This window comes from Leuciscus leuciscus (assembly GCF_965113295.1).
Source record: "Leuciscus leuciscus genome assembly, chromosome: 8".
NCBI classification, from domain to species: domain Eukaryota; kingdom Metazoa; phylum Chordata; class Actinopteri; order Cypriniformes; family Leuciscidae; genus Leuciscus; species Leuciscus leuciscus.
Window position 1 is genome coordinate 2208931 of NC_138732.1, and position 20593 is coordinate 2229523.

Genomic DNA, 20593 nt, shown 5'->3' on the forward strand with positions numbered 1-20593 from the left:
TAAACTTCAGATTGGATTGTGTTGGTAATAGGCACTAACGCTAAAAGATGTTTCGTGCCTCTAACAAGTGCTGTCGATCTTCTCTCTGATCTGAATGGTGTGTGTGAAACACTTGAGTTTTGCCACAGACTCGTTCCAACGTCTATAACGCAACTGATGCTTTTTCAAGCGTCTCCATACGTGAAAAACCGTGGAAAACTACTTTTAAACAGGAAATGACGGAATATTTACAGCGGGTCTATTCACACGGGATTAGTATCACCTGAGGTAAATTTTCCGGACCTTTTTACTGAAGGTAAAAGTCACTGTAGTCTTTACTGACATTGTCCGTCATGATCACTAGCTACGTTTACATGGACACCTTTTGGTTCAATCGGAATGAAATCAATACGATTGATGAATCCGAACACGGTGTTTACATGAACAATAAATAAAGTAATCGGGTTGATGTGCGCGTTTATATGTCACAAGTTTCAAATCGGAAAAAGATTTTTTGACATGCGCACACTGCACAAATATACAGAGTTTCCCGCTGTTCGCGCATAACTATTCTCCTCTATTGGTTCTTTACTTGTTTTAAACAGCAGAAGTAATTTTAATCCGTCTCTGGTCATGATTTGGAGACAATGAGCATATTAACCGTTTTGCCGTGCTGCTTATATTTATTACGCAGTAAAAATGCCCCTCCCCGTGGCCAAAACCAGTCGTCTGTGGATGAGAATCCAAAACAAGGACTGGTGGGACGTTGTCCTGCTTCACTTCACAGATAGCGTCATTACGCTATTTAACGTCATCGCACATGCGCAATCCTTTCAGTTTCGGTTTTCAATCCGATCAAGTGTTTACATGTTCTCTCGATCGGATTACAAAAGGAATAAACCACCCCTTTCAATCCGATCGAAATTTCATTCGGATCGAGCTCAATCAGATCGATTAAGGTGTTTACATGAAGGTTTTTTAGTCCGATTGAGCCGTCAATCCGATTATAAGTGTCCATGTAAACGCAGCTACTGAGATGCATATTCTGACGGGACTAAAATCACAGAGAAGCTTTGGTAATTATTACTCTACCCCTCCTCTACATGTTACACTAGTCCTGTCCGAATAGGACTTTAGATAGCCTAGGTCAAGGTCTTGTCAATCATGGAAGGTCTTGTTTTTTAAGTTTCGTTGACACATCGGCAATACAAAAAGCTATAATAACTGAAAATTCTCACATATAGCCTCTTTTAAACATGTTTTGCTTTAGATTAACCCTTTATATGTTTCCTGCAGGAACATCTAACACCCGATGAAGCAGCGCAGGATTTGAGACGCGTGGCGGACAGCAGCGTACCAATAATCCTCAACATCATCGGTAATGATGACGACCTCACACACACACTCCGTCAGAGGATGCTATGAGAACATCTGAACAGCGTGTGGTGTTTCAGGTCTGGAGAGCGCTAGAGCGGGGGATTACGAAACGGCGTTCTCCTGTTTTCTGGCTTCGGCTCAGCACGACTACAGCAAAGCTCAGTTTAACGTGGGAGTTTGTTACGAGAGAGGACGTGGAGTACGGCGAGACCACAGCAAGGTAAACACACGTGTGTGTGTGTGTCTCACCTTTAGTCAAGTCAAGTCACCTTCATTTATATAGCGCTTTTAACAATATAGATTGTTTCAAAGCAGCTTTACAGTGATAATAGGAAATTAAAGCTGCTCTAAGCGATGTTGGGTGACGTAATTTCTTGTTGACGTTCGAAGTATTGTCAAACAAAACGGAGGCTAGCTCGACCCTCCCCCTCCTCCCCCCATCCCCTCCCCCTCCCTCCCGTGCTTCCTGAAACAGTCATGAACCATTTAGAAAAAACTAACTGGATTTACCCACCTGTCCAGCAGAAACAGAGCCACCTAAACTTCGGATCGGAAGCCCTTCTGCCGGCGGAGTTCTCGCCACCTTTTGAACGCTTTTCCGATGTAAATTCGGACTTCGCGCATTCCTTCTCCTTACAATTTTAACGTTAGTCGTTGTTAGGACATCTCTCCTCTAGCTAACTTCCCTCTTCATGCTTCTCTCTCCTCCACCCCCCACACTCACCTTCATGTGCACGCGCACTAACCCCCCACCCCACCCCCACATCATTCTTGTCTGTTATTGACTGGAACACTGTTTGTTATGTTTCGTGGTCCAGGCTGGGCCAGTTTGTTTTTCCTGCTGTTTGTGGAGCCTGGGCTGTCTACAGAGACCGCGTTTCTTTACAGTGTGTTCAGGGGACAGGCAGCTAGCGGACAGTGAGGAGATGTTTGCTGGATGTGACAAAAAAATGTTGGCCTAAAAAACGCTTGACATCGCTTAGAGCACCTTTAAAGTAACAGAGATTGTTTAGGCTTTACAGCAGCTCTAGAATAAAGTTATTGTCCAGATAAAGTTAGTTTTTGATTGATTTACTTCCGTTGCAAAGATCATTAGTTATTAACTTAGGGTCCGCTAACACGACACCGTTCTAACTGAAGACTAAAAAAACGTTTAATGTGTTCTGGCCGTTCATTCGCACAACAACAGTGTTTGGAGGCTCGAGAACGCAAACTTTGAAACAGGTTTTAAGGTGCAAGTGTTGAAAAACGTTATCAACTGTAGTGGATTTTTTCCCCTAAACCCGACTATCTAGCGTCTACAAAACGACACTTAATAAATAAAACTGTTGCGTCTACTGATCGACACAGAGCGTCTACAAATCGACACTTAATAACCTTTATACTCTAGCTCTTGCGTCTTCAGTCGACAACTGACCGAGTTTCTAACTAACTTGCTTCCCTAAACTGACCCTGCTGCACAGCAGTAATAATCGACAAACAGACCTTAATACTTTAAGTCCTTTTAGCCCGACTGGAATGGTTCCCTCTGTCGAACAGGGTTCTGCAGTCTGGCAGAATGAAGAAAACTTGGTTCCTCATCCCCGTCCATCCGACAGAGGGAGATTCCGAGGACTCCTGGCTCTGGCCCGCCAAACTGTTTTAATGATGACTTCATTTGTTAATCACAAGATTCTAACAGACTGTCTAGTTTCATTTCCCAAACTATGTTATTTATACATAGATACGCACACAGTCAAAGTCACAAGTTTTCCATTGGTTTCGTCACAGTACATCCTGTTCCATTGTTAGATGTTAAATAAGGTTAGATGTTAGAAACATGGTTAGTTTAATATACAGTTTAAAATTTCTACGACACATCTCAGCGTAAGCTTCAAACACGCGTATCTGTGAAAACGCTGACGGCGTGCACATATGTATTATGTGTTTAATATATAGGTATGCGCGTTTGAATATATATGTGCGCAGGCGTGAAGTCTTTCTTTTCAAATTGACCTCAACAAATTACTTGTCTAGCCTTAAAAATTCATAATACAGAATTTTTTGTCGCTTCCGCGTATCCTTGTGAACTGGAACTGTAAATGTTTAGATGGTCTCTTCCGTGTTTACTCACACATGACTGTGGTCTCTCAGGCGGTGCTTTACTACAGACGCGCCGCAGTCGCTGGCCACCGTCAGGCTCAGTATCGCTGTGCTAAACTCCTCCTGAACAGCAGAGGGCAGCAGAGCTCAGAGACAGACTCAGAAGCGGCGCTGAAGTTCCTCTACACAGCAGCAGACGCAGGACTCACGGAGGTACAGCTCATGTGTACACTGCTTAAAGGGATAGTTCATCCAAAACTGAAAATTAGCCCATGATTTACTCACCCTCAAGCCATCCTAGGTGTATATAACATTCTTCTTTCAGACGAATACAACCGGAGTTATATTAAAAAATGTCCTGGCTCTTCCAAGCTTTATAATGGCAGTGAATGGCCATTTATGTTGCACTTTTATTATGGATAGATGCACTTTTATGATGGATAGATGCACTTTTATGATGGATAAATGCAATTTTATGATGGATAGATGCACTTTAATGATGGATAGATGGACTTTTAGATGGACTTTTATGATGGATAGATGGACTTTTATGATGGATAGATGCACCTTTATCGTGGATAGATGCACTTTTTTGATGGATAGATGCCTGACTCACTGAGGTACAGCTGATTGTATACTGCTTAATGCCACAAGTCTTATCTACACTACCAGTCAAAAGTTTTTGATCTGTAAGATTTTTTTATGTTTTTAAAAGAACTCTCTTCTGCTCACCAAGGCTGCATTTATTTGATTAAAAATACAACAACAAAAAACAGTAATATTGTGAAATATTATTCCAATTTAAAACAGCTGTTTTCTATGTGAATATATAGTAAACTGTAATTTATTCCTGTGATCAAAGCTGAATTTTCAGCATCATTACTCCAGTCTTCAGTGTCACATGATCCTTCAGAAATCATTCTAATATGATGATTTGATGATCAAGAAACATTTATCAATGTTGAAAACAGTTGTGTAATTTTTTTTTTTTTCAGGATTCTTTGATGAATAGAAAGTTCAAAAGAACAGCATTTATTTTAAAATTGTTGTAATATTTAACAATATTAGAGTTGTTTTTTTCACGTACTTTTGAGCAAATAAATGCAGCCTTGGTGAGCAGAAGAGACTTCTTTTAAAAACATTGAAAATCTTGGTTGTGTATATTATCACGTATATGCTCAGACCGGTTCTAGATCCTTCCAAAGTATGTTTTTCAGCAGAAAATCTTGATCCTCACATCAGTTCAATTTGACCATTCAAGAGGGTCTGTCTGGCTATGAGAGCGAGAGGCCTGTGTGAGAGATTTGAGCAAAACACTCCCCTTCAAAAAATGTCCCCTTCGTTCTAGAGACTCGTCCTCTTTATATGATGTCCGGGGGCCGAACATGAGCGAGTGACACGTGCAACTTATCCCATTGAGACAGAACCGAATATCCCAAAATTGACATTTATGGTACGTCACGGGGCCACTAGGACAGTGTCCATAGTTTTGTATCCCTCTGACCTTGTTTAAACATGAGCCCAAAATAAGACACTCGTCCGAGATCCGCCTGTGACATGTCCATTGAATAAAGAGAAAGTGGGATGTCCGAAATACAGGGGTCAAAAGGTTGCAAACCCTCGAAATTTGGCACAGTCGACCGTCAAGAGTCCCCGAATCAGGCCCCCAAGTTTCCCGGCTTTAGATGCTTCCTGAGCCTATTGGCCCCTAGGAAAGTAACTAGAGCACGAGGCCTTTACAGGCACACGCCCCCATAGAGATCTATGCAAGACAGAGAGAAACTGGGACATCTGAAATACAGGGGTCAAAAGAATGCAAAGCCTCGAAATTTGGCACAGTCGACCGTCAAGGGTCCCTGAATCAGGCCCCCAAGTTTCCCGGCTCTAGATGCTTCCTGAGTCTATTGGCCCCTATGAAAGTAACTAGAGCATGAGGCCTTTACAGGCACGCGCCCCCATAGAGATCTATGCAAGACAGAGAGAAACTGAGACGTCCGAAATACAGGGGTCAAAAGGATGCAAACCCTCGAAATTTGGCACAGTCAACCGTCAAGAGTCCCCGAATCAGGCCCCCAAGTTTCCCGGCTCTAGATGCTTCCTGAGTCTATTGGCCCCTTGGAAAGTAAGTAGAGCATGAGGCCTTTACAGGCACGCCCCCATAGAGATCTATGCAAGACAGAGAGAAACTGGGACGTCCGATATACAGGGGTCAAAAGGATGCAAAGCCTCGAAATTCGGCACAGTCGACCGTCAAGAGTCCCAGAATCAGGCCCCCAAGCTTTGCCGCTCTAGATGCTTCCTGAGCCTATTGGCCCCTGGGAAAGTAACTACATCACGAGGCCTTTACGGGCAAATGCCCCATATAGATCCATGTAAGACAGAGAGAGAGATGTATGAAAAATTAAATATATTTTAGCGCATCTCTCAGCCTAGACCTCTTGGTATATCGTCAAGGGCCCTGTGATGCAACTTTTTTGTGAAGTTTGGGGCCCCAAGGATCTCCAGGGGCCAAACGTGGGCCACTGACACATGCAACTTATCCCATTGATTTCCATAGGTTTTTTATGGACAACACTCAAGACAGTGCCGAATGTCCCCAAATTGACATTTATGTCACGGGGCCCCTGGGACAGTGTCCAGAGTACCGTGTCACTTTGACCTTGTTTAAACGTGATTGGCCCAAAAAGAGCTGGTCATCCATGATCCGCCTGTGAAATGTCCATTGAATAAGTTGCAAGCGAGACGTCTGAAATATAGGGGTCAAAAAGACGCAGGGCCTCGAAATTTGGTGCAGGGGACCGTCAAGGGCCCTCAAATCGGGCCCATGAGTTTCTCGGCTCTAGATGCTTCCTGAGCCTATTAGACATGTGCCGGTATTCGGTAATGCAATAAATCGCGGTAATGAATATGCACGATATTGATATCGCGGGCACTTCAAAATACCGTGAAAAATAATAGATCCGAATTGAGATTTTTAGAAGGCTTTTTTTTAGCTTATTTTCCATCAACCGCTTAAACAAACACTGCGTATATGCTGCGCGATTTGAGCGCCAAACACGTGCGCATTCACTCTGATGTAAACAATCCTCCACATGCGTAGCATGCGCGCGTAGTGCGCAGTCTAGTCTAATGTAAACAGTCCTCGCATGATGGAGAAGCAGCATGGCGGAAAGAGGAACGCCGCCGACGATTTATCCATATACAGTCTATGGATTTATCCCGCTTCTAAAAGCAGGGCTGCCAACTCGACGCATTCAGCGAGAGACGCGCGCCTTTCTCAAGCCTCTGTTATACTTTCCGGGTCCGCGAGGGTCCACCTGACGTAAAAATCGTCATCGGGGGTGCGCGAGGAGGCTCCTTGCGGACAGCCGCGTGCCTCCCATTTTTTGTAACCGCGCGGTCAAAAGGGCGCGCGTTCATTAGGTTAAAACCGCGAAAGAGATGGAAAATAACATGGACGCCGAATTTGAAAAAAACGGAAAACGCGTGAATGCTAGAAATAGAACCAATGCCTATTTTTGCAAGCCTGGTGGAAGGATTTCCACGCAAAATAGAATAGGAAAAGATGTTTATATGTCATTTTGACACGAATACATATTAATAAATGTCATTTTGATGTTTGAAAGTGTCTAGGTTTTGACATAAATGCAAATATAAACTATAAATATAAAACATATTATCGATTATACTTTCCCGACCGATCTACTGCGCATGCGTTGACCGAGCGGACCTCAGCAGAAAGTATAAATACTAGTCCGCGTCCGAGCTGTGCGCAGCTGTCGTGTACGCGTCCAAACTGGAGTATAACAGAGGCTTCACGCAGAGAAAAATCGCGGAGTAAAGAGGACACGGAGACCGACAGACAAGACAGAGCAGAATACTTTTGATATGAAACAAATTCTCATCTCTCAGATTCTGTCCATTGTATTACGAAATTCAGACATTAAATACTGTTTTGTCGCTTGTAAATGTGACGTGACATGACAGATCACTGTAGTGCCTCAGTTCCAGTAAACATTTACCTCAGGAAAGCCATTTAACGACCAGCACGTTAGTTGACTAAAACAAATAGTATTTTGCTGAATATGTGCACTTTATTATATTTTATCACTTGTGTCATCATAACATAATGGTTATTTTAATGAAAACCACATTATATTTGATTTAATTCGTTATTTAATAATACCAGCTGATAGGGCTCTCTGTATGGTAGGCTACTTAAAGCATTATGTGAGATTTATTATTTTTTTCATGAGAAAAAAATAACATGTGGGCTATCTACTGTAACCTTCCTAATATTTATCCAAAATTAGTCAATATTGAATCAAGATTGAAATCACTTAAGTTTTGAATTGAAATCATGAAAATTGTGTTAAGCAATAATACAAACCAGCCTTCCAGTCATTGTACCATGTAAACATTGTAACATGTTGTCACTAAACTTAATAAAATTCTGTTTAGTTACCAAATGTTTTGACAATCACAATTACACCTATTGTGATGCAAGTTTTTTATTCTGCATCCCCCCCCCCAATCCATCCGTTTATCTTGTGCAATTAAAATATTGTGATAATACCGTATACCGTGATAAAAGCTCAATCAATTAATCGCAGCATGAAAATGTGATACCGGCACATGCCTAGAGCCTATTAACCCCTGGGAAAAGTAACTACTAGATGAGGCCTTTACAGGCACACGCCCCATAGAGATCTATGTAAGGCATTGAGATGTATAAGAAATAAAAAAAAATATTTTATCGTATCTAACAGCTTAGCCCTCTCAGTATATCGTTGAGGGTCCCGTGATGTAACTTCCTGTGACGATTGGGGCCCCAAGGACCTCCAAACGGGGGCCACTGACACATGCAACTGATCCCATTGATTTCTCATAAGTGTTTGACAGGTCCAAATGTCCCAAAAGGGTTTGTAGTGGGGTGGTTTTTTTAATGTCTTGAAGGCGGGACTAGTATGCAAGCACACAGAACACTTCAGCAACCACACAGCAACAGATAAATAACCTCCCGCCCCTTAAACACAGTGTGTGTGTCTCTGTCTCCAGGCTCAGGTGTATCTGGGTGTCGTGTTGTCTCAGGGTTCGGAGTGGGACGAGAAACAGTCCGTTCATTATTTCAGGATGGCCGCTGAGCAAGGGGTAATACACCTCTCCTCTACATACTCTATACTAATGATGTGCTTTTTATGAATAAAGAGCGTTATCGTGTTTGTCACGTGTGTGTGTGAAGGACAGCGGTGCTCTGGTGTGTCTGGCTCAGTGTTACGAGAAGGGTTTCGGCGTGTCTCCGTGTGTCCAAACTGCAGTCAAGCTGTATCAGCAGGCAGAAGCCCGAGGAAACCAGCAGGCCAGAGACGTCCTGAGAGACAGACACAGCAGAGAGGGTGAGAACACGCCGACTGAGATGAAAACACATATCTCTATTATATATGTGACCCTGGACCACAAAACCAGTCACTAGGGTCAATTTTTGATTTATACATCATCTGAAAGCTGAATAAATAAGCTTTTTTTTGGTTTGTTAGGATATGACCATATTTGTCTGAGATACAACTATTGAAAATCTGGAATCTGAGGGTGCAAAAAAAATTTGCTAAATATTTTTGTTAATTGAAATAAAGCTGAAAGTGTCCGATTCCTGAATTGGAATTGATTTCGATTCCCAACCTTATCGAAGACACACGCCAAGTTTTGTAACGATACGATTTCTCTCTCTCTCTCTCTCTCTCTCTCTCTCTCTCTCTCTCTCTCTCTCTCTCTCTCTCTCTCTCTCTCTCTCTCTCTCTCTCTCTCTCTCTCTCTCTCTAGTCTTGCGCTCGATCCGATCTGCGCCGTGCTTCTCTGTGATTGGTCAACTGAATCTGAACGCCATCGTTCCTCAAGAGACCAGCGATGAGAAGCCCCGCCCACAGCATCGATCTGCTTGTCAATCACAGCCACTTCCTCATTCCTGGAGTACAGGAAGTCTGAGTTCACTGTCGTCAGTCACTCTTCAGATGCTCAGTGCTGACAGCAAGGTGTGTACGCTAGGAGTGCGATAACTTAATGAGGAATTCATATTCATCTATCAGCAGATATTGATATCGATTTATATCTGGTGTCTGAATAATTTTTGGTTTGACTGTACAATAAAAAGCATACGCTGTACATGTAGCTGTTAGAAACGCACACACACACTGCACAGGTTATGATGGAAAATACCTGAGCAAGGATCAGATCTGACACATGAATGTTCTCGGCCAATCAGAGTAGAGCTGCTGAGTTCAGAGCTCTGTGATTGGTTGATTTATCTATGAGATGTGATAGCTTTTTTTTCTGCCTCTGTGGGAATCTCTCTATAATGGGTTTGGTTTTGTATATATTTGTGTGTTTGGTTATGAAGAGTGTGTGTGAACGCTGTAAGAGCTTGTTTCTGCAACAGAATAATGATATATATAAAAGGTAATTGTGAATTTTATCTAACAATTGTGTCTAAATATTTTGGGGGGGAAACAGATGTAAACTTTTGAGGACAAATATCAGAATTACAAGATATAAACTCAGAATTTGAAGGAAAATACTCAGAATTGCAAAATATGAATTATGAGATATAAACTCATAATTTTGAGAAAAAGTGTCAAATTTGCAATATATAAATTGAGAATTAAACTCATAATTTTGAGAAAAATATTCAGAAAATGGGATATAAATTACAAAATATAAACTCATAATAAACGATTGTCAGAAGAACTGCGAGATATGAACTCATAATAAACAATAATCAGAATTGTGAGATGCAAACAAGCAATATTGTGAAAGAAAGAGTGAATTACCTTTGTTTTTATTTTGTGCCGTAAACAAGCTTCCATATAATACAGTGAAATTGTGACTGAATGAGTGTTTTTATTGAGCGTGTAGAACGTGATGTGCAAGAATAAGCTTTTCTCTGTATTATTTGTGTATGATGTGTTGTCAGACTGCCTTGAGAAGGTCACATGGTGCTTTTTCTTTTTCTTGCCTTTCCTGTTTTCTGTGTTTTTCAGAAGAGTTGAACACATTGTTTACATGATTACACTAAAACCATAAGGCCACATATTCATCCAGAAGCAGAATTATTATTAATTATCAAGAGATTTACACCATTAGCACCATTTTACTACTAAATTAAATGCATGTGCCAAAGATTTAATTTAGATATGTGCCTTAATTAGATTATACATAAATATCATAACCTGATATTGTAGGTTTGTCTTGATCTGTTCAGCACTTTGATTGGTTTATTGAAAAAAACTTCATCCTAAAGCACTTAATAGAAATAAAGACTTCATTTTTTACACTGTTTTTGTGTCTGACTGATATTCTCTTACAAAAATGTACCATTTTGACATAATATACATTTTATTATATGTAAATATAATATATATAAATATAATATATTTGAGTGTTTCAAAGCAGCTTTGCAGAGATAACAGGAAAATAATGCAACAAGTTTGTTTCCAGAAGAAAATAGTGTCACAGTCCAGCTTAATGAAGTTCAGTAATGTTCATTTTTGTTGTAAAAAGGTTATTAATTTAGTTAATTTATATATAACGGCTCTGGAGAAAACCGTAATAACTGTTGAATTTCAGAAACTGTGGTATTTTAAGCGAGTTAAATATCAATAGTAATATGATATTTATATTAAATGCGTATATGAGGGTTGTTGTTTAAGAATGTTTTAAGTTCAGATACGAATTTCCATTATGAATGTTTTGAAAAAGGAATTAATTTTACACGCTACTTGTCTCATGAATATTAAGTTACGTTTCGAGCGCGACCTGATTAATATTCATGCGGCGGCTTGCGCTCAGCGCTCGGATTGGTCGGGGCGCGCGTCCATGGAGCGCATGCGCAGAGAGCAGCGCATCCTGTGCGAGGTGCGGAGAGGTCTCGCGTTGCGGGCGTCTCTGGACTTTAAAAGCGGGCGTCACCTCGCGTCTCCGCATCAGCATCTCCAGAGAGAGAGCAGCTGAAACACTCGCGAACACCCGGTGCTGGTAAGTGACTGTCTCCTAACAGATGACGTCATGTTCATACACACACACATACACGCGCGCGCGCTGAATCTTGATTATACCGATTGATCCAATGCATCTTCGCTGCAGCAACTTTATAGAATTGACGATTGAATTGAGTTTGTCATGCACTGGATGCGCGTGATGAGAGCGTGACTTGACACTTCTCACTGACATCATGTGTCATGTGGGAATATATGTGTACATTATGATCGTGTGAGTTGATGATGATGATGATGATGATGATGATGATGAAGATGCTGCATGGAGCATTTGTTGCAGACTGTGTGTTTGTGCAAGTTCTGATGTGCGTCATTATTTGCACCGAATGTTTTGGGCCATTCACAGCAACTTCTGTGCATGCACTACATGATGATGTCATCGCTGGATTTGGTCAAACTTCTAAAATATTCACTTTTAATACGATGTTGCATTTCCAATTCTATGGCTAAATGATGATAATTAAAGAGATATAATCGGATCTAATCCTATATGCAATGCAGTAGTGTACAATAAAATGCAATACTGTATTACACTAGTTGAGTCTTGCATTTTTGCTGTTATGTATTTTGAATTGTATTGCACTGAGGATTATAATCAAAATTAGCAGTTACTAGTGCCTTAAATATGATTGCATACAGGATTATAATCAAAGAGTTTTTATGAATGATCCTTCACTAGTATAGTACAGTATTGCATAATATAGTAAGAGACACTGAGTGATTCCTGTAATATCAGATTTCAGTTTTTATTGCATATATGATTATAACCAGAGTTAGAATATTCAATAGTTTCTGTACTGTAGGAAAGATAATGAGTCTTGCATTTTTGCCGTTTATAACCTATTTTAAATTGAATTGCATATAGGATTATAATTAAAGTCTGTAAATTCTGTTCCGAGAGTATTTTACTGTGTTGTTATGCAATACTATACTGTACTATAGAGTTATTGAGTCTTGCAGTTTATGACCTTTTTGCAATGTTGCATATCCAATTTTATTGCATATAGGATTATAATTAAATAGTTGTATGATTATAAATCAATAATGCAATACTGTATTATACTAGTAGTCTTGCATTTTTGCCTTAATGTCCTATTTCAATTTACTGTATATTGGATTACAATAAGAGTTAGCATAAATTATTTTACTGAAGTTATTAAGTTTAGCATGTTCGCTGTTATATTTATATGTTATAGAGACTTCACTTGTAGTATTGCATAATATAGTCAGAGTTACTGAGTCTTGCATTTTTGTCCAATTTCTGTTTTTATTTTTTATTGCATATAGGATTATAATTAAAGTGTTTTTGGTATAAACAATAATAATAATTCCAAGCATATTTATTGGCTATATCATGCAATACTTTACTGTACAATTATTGAGTTTTGTATTTTTGCTGTTATATTTTATTTAATATTTGATTGCATATGCAAATATAAACTATTTGTATTGTCCAAGATGTGTAAAAGCAATTAGTCACACAAAAAAAAAAATAGCTTGATCCTTATGAGTTTATTATCCACTTGTCTTCTTGAATAACTATATGAGTTACTAATGAAGACAATAACAAAAAAAATGTTTTTACTGTATCAGTGTTGAGATCAGTCAAAACAACAGCTTTTGGCTGATGCACAGAAAAACAGTCACGCATGTCGGGACTGACACACTGTGTGTGTGTGTGTGTGTGTGTGTGTGTGTGTGTGTGTGTGTGTGTGTGTGTGTGTGTGTGTGTGTGTGTGTGTGTGTGTGGGCTGTTGTGCTAAACATTGCTGTATAATCACACTGATCTTCTGTGAAGATCTGCAGCAAACACATTTTCCACCCCAGTCCGTCACAGCCCGTGTGTTTGTGTGTATATGTGTGTGTTTGTTGCCGTATAATTTGAGACGCTGTGCTGACTGTGCAGTTCATGTAAAGGTGATCGGGTCTAAGAGTCACACAAACACACAATGACACATGAAACATGGCTGATTAACAGAAGAAATATAATTACTCAGTAGTAGAATTTTTGTTGACATTGTTAAATTCAAGTTTTTAGTGACAGGACTTAATGAAGCTAATTAACTAACGTTCTCACTCTTCACAGCCGATTTATCGTTGCAATGATGTCACTGCAGAAGCCGCCCCTCAGGCGCAGCGCATCGACTGTAGAATCGACCAATCACAACAGCCCGTTGTTGACTCCGCCCACCTCCCTCAATTTACGCTCCTCCCTCAACCAGCAGCTGAGCTGCGACACCATAAAGGAAGGCGTGGTCGCGGTTTCCAAGGAAGCGCAAGGCTCTTCGAAGAGTCGTCAAAAATACGCGTTGACGAATATTCAGAACGCAATGGTTTTGAGCCAAAACCCCGCCCCTTTGAGCCAAAGCCACGCCCCTTTAAGCCAAAGCCACGCCCCCGTGCACTTTAAACCCGCTCCGACCAAATCCGCCTCATCATCGTCTCTCTACTGCTCCTCGCTTTCCTTTTCCACATCCAATCCCAAACTGGCCAAGAACGGCACTAACCTACAGCTAAAAGAGGAGCAGTTGGACCTCAACAAGAACGACAAGAACCTCCTGAGGAGCAGCTGCGATTGGCTGGAGGGGAAGGACAACCAGAAGAACCCAGGATTCAGAAGGAGGACCAAGAGCTTTCTAGAATACCATCGAGAGGAGGAGGCGTCCAGCAGTCCTAATAAACACACGCATGTTGAGGAGAAACACCTTCTGCCTAAGCTGGAGGCGCAAACCTGGGCTAAAGAGAACCATGTGGAGGTTCATCTCACCCTCCCACAGAACCACCTGCTCCTGCTGGCCAGCGAAGAAGAAGAAGAGGAGGAGAGTCCAGAACCGGCGGACGTTTACGAACACGTGCTGCGCCCGAACAACGAGCGCGTGAGCCGCGTCAGAGACGGGTAGGGCTGCACAATTAATAGAGTTTGTAATCGCGATTACAATTACGGATGCCACAATTATGTTGTCTTTCTACGGCTTATTTTAAAAGTGCAGTGTGTAATTTTTAGCGGCATCTAGTGGTGAGTTTGCGAATTGCAACCAACAGAAGTTACGGTGGCCGACAGGAAGTGATGTCGTCGTCTGAGACCGCAGAGAGTAGCCAGTTAATCATGAGGTTTATTTACAAAGATAAATTAAGAAATTAGGTTTACTTAATTATTCAGTAAAATGATGTTATTGCGAATATTATTGTCACTTGTTCTTCATTGTGTCAGTGTTTAATCCGCTGACTTTAGCTATAGCTTCTTTACACGAAGAACAACATAGTGACGAAACGCATTTGTTCGCTCAGGGCCACCGTAGAAACATGTCGATGTAAGCGGACCCGCGGTGTGTGTAGAGAGAAATGACTCATTCTAAGGTGATAAAAACATAATGGTTCATTATATAAGGTCTTTATACACCACTGAAAGCATATGATATTGCATTTCTGTCAACAGATCCTCCTAAATATTACACAATGCACCTTTAAGGGTTTTTTACTTTAGCTTAATGCTATAGAAAAGCAAAAAAAAGTTATTTTCTGGAAGAGTGTTTTCAGCTTGTATTTTGATATAACAAAATGGCATAAAACTCTTCAAAACATCATTCAATGTAAATTATGATAATCGTAGTTAATAATCGCAATTACAATTTCAAGGGAATAATCGACAGTTATAATTTTTGTCATAATCGTGCAGCCCTAGAGATGGGAACGTCGCTTCTCCGAGCGGAAAGGTCCAAATGATCCCGCCGTCCACGTTACGCCTGGAGCTGAGAGAAGACGAGGCCGAGGAGTCGATCGAACGCCCGGCGCGACCCGAGAAACAGGTGGAGGACGAGGAGGAGGAAGATTCCAGCTGGACCACGCTATCACAGGAGAGTCCGTCTGTGGAAACGCCTCCGGAAACAGGTGACCTCCGTTTATTCACACTCATGCTGATCAAAAGCAGTGTTGGTGAAAGGTACATTGAAAAGTAATGCATTACAATATTGCGTTACTTCCTTAAAAAGTATCTAATTGCTTTACTTGGTTACTTTTAAAGAAAAGTTGTCACATTATTGCGTTACTCCCTTAAAAAGTAACTAATTGCTTTACTTAGTTACATTTAAAGAAAAGTAATGCGTTACATTATTGCGTTACTCCCTTAAAAAGTATATAATTGCTTTACTTAGTTACTTTTAAAGAAAAGTAATGCGTTACATTATTGCGTTACTCCCTTAAAAAGTAACTAATTGCTTTACTTAGTTACATTTAAAGAAAAGTAATGCGTTACATTATTGCGTTACTCCCTTAAAAAGTATATAATTGCTTTACTTAGTTACTTTTAAAGAAAAGTAATGCGTTACATTATTGCGTTACTTCCTTAAAAAGTATTTAATTGCTTTACTTAGTTACATTTAAAGAAAAGTAATGCGTTACATTATTGTGTTACTCCCTTAAAAAGTATCTAATTGCTTTACTTAGTTACTTTTAAAGAAAAGTAATGCGTTACATTATTGCGTTACTCCCTTAAAAAGTATATAATTGCTTTACTTAGTTACTTTTAAAGAAAAGTAATGCGTTACATTATTGCGTTACTCCCTTAAAAAGTAACTAATTGCTTTACTTAGTTACATTTAAAGAAAAGTAATGCGTTACATTATTGCGTTACTCCCTTAAAAAGTATATAATTGGTTTACCTAGTTACTTTTAAAGAAAAGTAATGCGTTACATTATTGCGTTACTTCCTTAAAAAGTATCTAATTGCTTTACTTAGTTACATTTAAAGAAAAGTAATGCGTTACATTATTGCGTTACTCCCTTAAAAAGTATCTAATTGCTTTACTTAGTTACTTTTAAAGAAAAGTAATGTGTTACATTACTTTTGCGTTACTTTTTTTCACCTGGGCTATGCTTACATTTACATTTATTCATTTAGCTGACGCTTTTATCCAAAGCGACTTACAATTGCTATATATGTCAGAGGTCGCACGCCTCTGGAGCAACTAGGGGTTAAGTGTCTTGCTCAGGGAAACATTGGTGTCTCACAGTGGATTCAAACCCGGGTCTCTCACACCAAAGGCATGTGTCTTATCCATTGCGCCACCACCACCCCCCTATGCTTGTTTTTCTTGTTTTGTTTTTGGTTCTATTTTTTGGCAAATGTTCTATATTTTAAGCTCTATGTTTTGGCCAAAATTTTTATAATAATAATAAAAAAATAATAAAAATGTAATAATGAAAATTCACACGTGTGTACAGTAGAGGGCGTAGCTCAAACAATCCTTTCAGGTTAACTGAATCATCAGCAAGTACATTGGTCAATAAAGTGAGATTAAATGCATAAACATTTATTTTGTTTAACATTATTGGAGGTTTGCTTAGTATTCTGATTTTGCCTTTCACTGATTTTATTCATTTTAAGGAATTCTGAATCTGTAAATGCTCACATTTAGTCTAGAACTACAATAACAATCAATTTACTCCCAATTTCTCTCAACATGAGGACAGAAGAGCTGTCAGTCAATAAATGGGAAAACAAATTAACTTGCGTTACTTATTATTACTTACGCAAATTTAAAAGTAATGTGTTACTTTACTAGTTACTTGAAAAAAGTAACCTGATTACGTAACTTTTAAGTTACTTGTAATGCGTTACACCCAACACTGATCAAAAGTACAGTAAAAACTGTGAATAATTGTTATTATCATGTGAAATATGTGTTTTCTCTGTGATTATATGGTGCTGTAGGTGTTTGGGAAGAGCCTCAGCTGAAGGAGTGTTTTTGGCGAGATCAGCCTGACCTGGAGGCGGAGCCACGAGTGAAGGGGGCGTGTCTTCCTGTGCCCTGCTCTAAAGCACAGACTGAGGTACACACATTCACAGTCGTTTAGCAGACAATTTTATCCAAAGTGACTTACAAATGAGGAATACAGCAGTCTTAATGAGGCAATAAACACGGATATTAAGTTTCAGAATAATGCAAGCTTGAACAGGGAGAGATTGAGGAATAGTTTGTTTTAGACACAGCGATGATCTTCTACTCTTACCACAGTTTTCCTGCATGTGATGGTGTGTTTCTTATTGACGTATTGAAGGGCCTAATTTGTTAATTTGTGCTTGTGTGTGTGTGTGTGTGTGTGTGTGTGTGTGCGCGCATGCTTGTGTGTGTGCTTGTGTGTTTGTGTGTTAATGTGTGTGTGTGTGTGTGTGTGCGCATGCTTGCGTGTGCGCTTGTGTGTGTTTGTGCGTGTGTGTTTGTGCGTGCGTGTTTGTGTGTGTGTGTGTGTGTGTGCGTGCTTGTGTGTTTGTGCGTGTGTTTGTGCGTGCGTGTGTGCGTGTGTGTGTGTGTGTAGCGGCCCAGCAGTATCGTGTCGGACAGCTCTGTGGAGCCCGTTCCTTCATCTGCCTCGTCACCCTCCTCTTCCTCACTGTGTTACGAGGCGATGGGACGCGCCGCCAGTTTCCTCAACAACAACTACCTGGTAAACATGTGAATTAAACACAAAGCCACTAGAGCTGCGCTTTGACGCAAACTTCATGATTTGATTTTGATTCACAAGCATGCGATTTAGTTCAGTTCCGAACTTCAATCTGATCCGATTCATGAGAAAAAAACTGAGAAATCAGCCGTTCAGAAAGCATCAGATCGTAGAGATGTGGAAGTTTGCAGTCTCTGCATTATTCACTTCAGTCACGTCATGTTTATTCACACAGCAAGTGTCAAGCGTCAAGCGTATCAAGCGTCAAGCGTATCAAGCGTCAAGCGTATCAAGCGTCAAGCGTATCAAGCGTCTCTCCGGTGTGTTCATGTTTTTACTCGTGTCTGAACAGAAGAAATGAACCGGAGAAGCTTCACACCTCAAAGAAGGCGGAGCCTGAGAGCCACGCCCACCTATGACATCATCACCACAGACCAATGAGAGTTCAGAGGCGTTTACCAGCCGGAGCTAACTTTTCCAGAAAGTTTCGAACTCCCAAAAACAAACTCAAAACAAACTTCATATCAGCCTGAATTTGTTCAAAATGACGTCACAAGTATATCAGGGCGTTTATGCTTTAAACGACACAGGGAACCCTGTGAGCCGGTACAGATATTAAAGCTTAAAACTGATTTGTGTACAAACATTTAAGTTGCACATATGGCAGTGTTTTTTAATAATAATGTTAAAATAAAAATCTTCTAATGGCATGATTATGTTTCTACTCCAATTAATTTTTTGAAATATAAACATTTAAACAGTGGCTTTCATAACTTGTTTTCGTAACGAATTTATTCAAACACACATTAAGTGTAGAACAGGTTAAGGTAAAATATAATGCATATGTAATATAGTGCGTAAATAGTTTTTTTAACCCACTTCAAATGTTTAGTACTGCATATATATGCTATGGAAGGCAAGCAAATGTTTTCTGAGATTTGAGACTTTATGCAGCTTTTCTATCGTTCTTTACAGGACCTGACGGAGACATGCGACTCCCGAGAGAAGCGTCGCGAGCGTGAACGACAGGAGGAGCGCGAGAGAGAGCGACAGATGAACCGAGAGAGTTTAGGAGCTCACGGCGGCCCGTACAGCTTCATCAACCACAGGTGAAGCTCCTCACCTGTAAATCAGGGGATATACTGTTATATAGAAGCTTCATGCTGATCTTTATCCTCCTCAGAGCTAAAGTCTCATCAGCCCCTGCAGACACCATCATTCCCATCAATGACCCGGAGACTCAGGTAATTCTGCTGATAAACTGCACTTCAACAGGTGTCAATCACTCTGGAGATCATACACGGGGTTTTCTCTGATTGTAAATATGAACACAACATATAACAAGAAGAATGAGCTCCAAAATATCAGCTTTAAACAATGATGAGGGATGACACAAAATCACAGACATCACAAGTAAAAAATAAAAATAAAAAACAATATAAAGTAAAGAATAATGATGAGGGATGAGATGAAATTACACAGACAGACATCACAAGTAAAAAAAAAAAAAAAAAAAAAGATAATAATAATAACGAGGAGTGACATACAAAATAACATAGACACCAGAAATAAAATAAAAAAACAAAATAAAATAAATAATAATAATAATAATAATGATGATGAGGGATGACAAAATCACAGACGTCACAAATAAAAAATATAAATAAATAATAATAATATAAATGGTCTTGGTAATCTTAGTTAAATCCTGGGATGTTTTAATGTGTTTTTTTGTTTCTCTGTCATTTAAGAGGTGAATCAGCACGTTTATCTAAGAACAAAATAGGGAAACATTAGGTTTAGAAGTTATCATTTTGGATTTATGAATATGAAATTTGCCCGACAAGCACAAAATGACAACAGCATTGTCCAAGAGTCGGTGTGACGTAACAGAAACGGGACAATTTCTTCTTTGATTTCATTTAAATCATAAAAAAAAAAAAGTAGGTAAGACCTGAATAGATTCCTTTTCAGATCCACAAAAAGAGCAGATAAGATGAACTTCAAAATAATTTATTATGAAGGATTTAACTATAACTCTCTTGTTTGGAATCACCAAATGATTATATTCTGACCAGATATTATGGAAAGATGTTAAAGGATAAAACTAGCATCATAAACAGTGATATTTATCAACAGTGACGCCGTGTGGCACTGCCTGGAACTACTCCTGAGCAGGAGTTTGACACAATACATTGTGGGAACAGAAGAATGACATCATCTTTAGGTTCAGTGAGAAACAGCTGATGTCTAATATACAAGATCGTTATATTTGAGATCTTTTCTTAATATTTTGAACACGTTTGTCCAATTATGCTACTTAAACTTGATAAAAAAAAAGAATAAATCAGGTTGATCAGATCAATAGGATTTATAGGGTTAAAGGCATAGTTCACCCAAAAATGAAAATTAGCCCATGGTTTACTCACCCTCAAGCCATCCTAGGTGTGTATGACATTCTTCTTTTTAGACGAATACAATCAAAGTTATATCAAAAAATGTCCTGGCTCTTCCAAGCTTTATAATGGCAGTGAATGGCTGTTTCTGTTTTGAAGTCCATAAAAGTGCATCTGTCCATCATAAAGTGCATCTGTCCATCATAAAAGTGCATCTATCCGTCATAAAAGTGCATCTGTCCATCATAAAAGCGCATCTGTCCATCATAA

At 39.6% G+C, this 20593-nt stretch overlaps 2 protein-coding genes and 1 long non-coding RNA gene across 4 annotated transcripts in view; 2 read left to right on the top strand and 1 right to left on the bottom strand.

Moving 5' to 3' along the window:
• Positions 1-10768, top strand: part of dele1 (DAP3 binding cell death enhancer 1) — a 14825-nt gene extending 4057 nt beyond the window's left edge. Inside the window, exons 7-12 of the mRNA XM_082177042.1 lie at positions 1276-1357; positions 1434-1576; positions 3490-3651; positions 8497-8589; positions 8681-8834; positions 9259-10768. Of these exons, the coding sequence (XP_082033168.1) occupies positions 1276-1357; positions 1434-1576; positions 3490-3651; positions 8497-8589; positions 8681-8834; positions 9259-9491 (867 nt within the window). The 3' untranslated portion in view covers positions 9492-10768. The remainder of the gene's footprint in view (positions 1-1275; positions 1358-1433; positions 1577-3489; positions 3652-8496; positions 8590-8680; positions 8835-9258) is intronic.
• LOC309504200 lies at positions 3964-7356 on the bottom strand. Its single transcript, XR_014208010.1, has 2 exons — positions 7247-7356; positions 3964-6710 (listed from the first exon to the last, which is right to left on the bottom strand). It is a non-coding gene; the product is annotated as an uncharacterized lncRNA (long non-coding RNA).
• A 455-nt stretch (positions 10769-11223) lies between the features above and the next one.
• Positions 11224-20593, top strand: part of apbb2a (amyloid beta (A4) precursor protein-binding, family B, member 2a) — a 35663-nt gene continuing 26293 nt past the window's right edge. For both annotated transcript variants that reach the window (XM_082176943.1, XM_082176944.1), the window contains exons 1-7: positions 11224-11466; positions 13573-14382; positions 15163-15374; positions 17197-17315; positions 17802-17930; positions 18903-19036; positions 19111-19171. In XM_082176943.1, coding sequence (XP_082033069.1) covers positions 11261-11466; positions 13573-14382; positions 15163-15374; positions 17197-17315; positions 17802-17930; positions 18903-19036; positions 19111-19171 — 1671 coding nt within the window. In that variant the 5' untranslated portion in view covers positions 11224-11260. The remainder of the gene's footprint in view (positions 11467-13572; positions 14383-15162; positions 15375-17196; positions 17316-17801; positions 17931-18902; positions 19037-19110; positions 19172-20593) is intronic.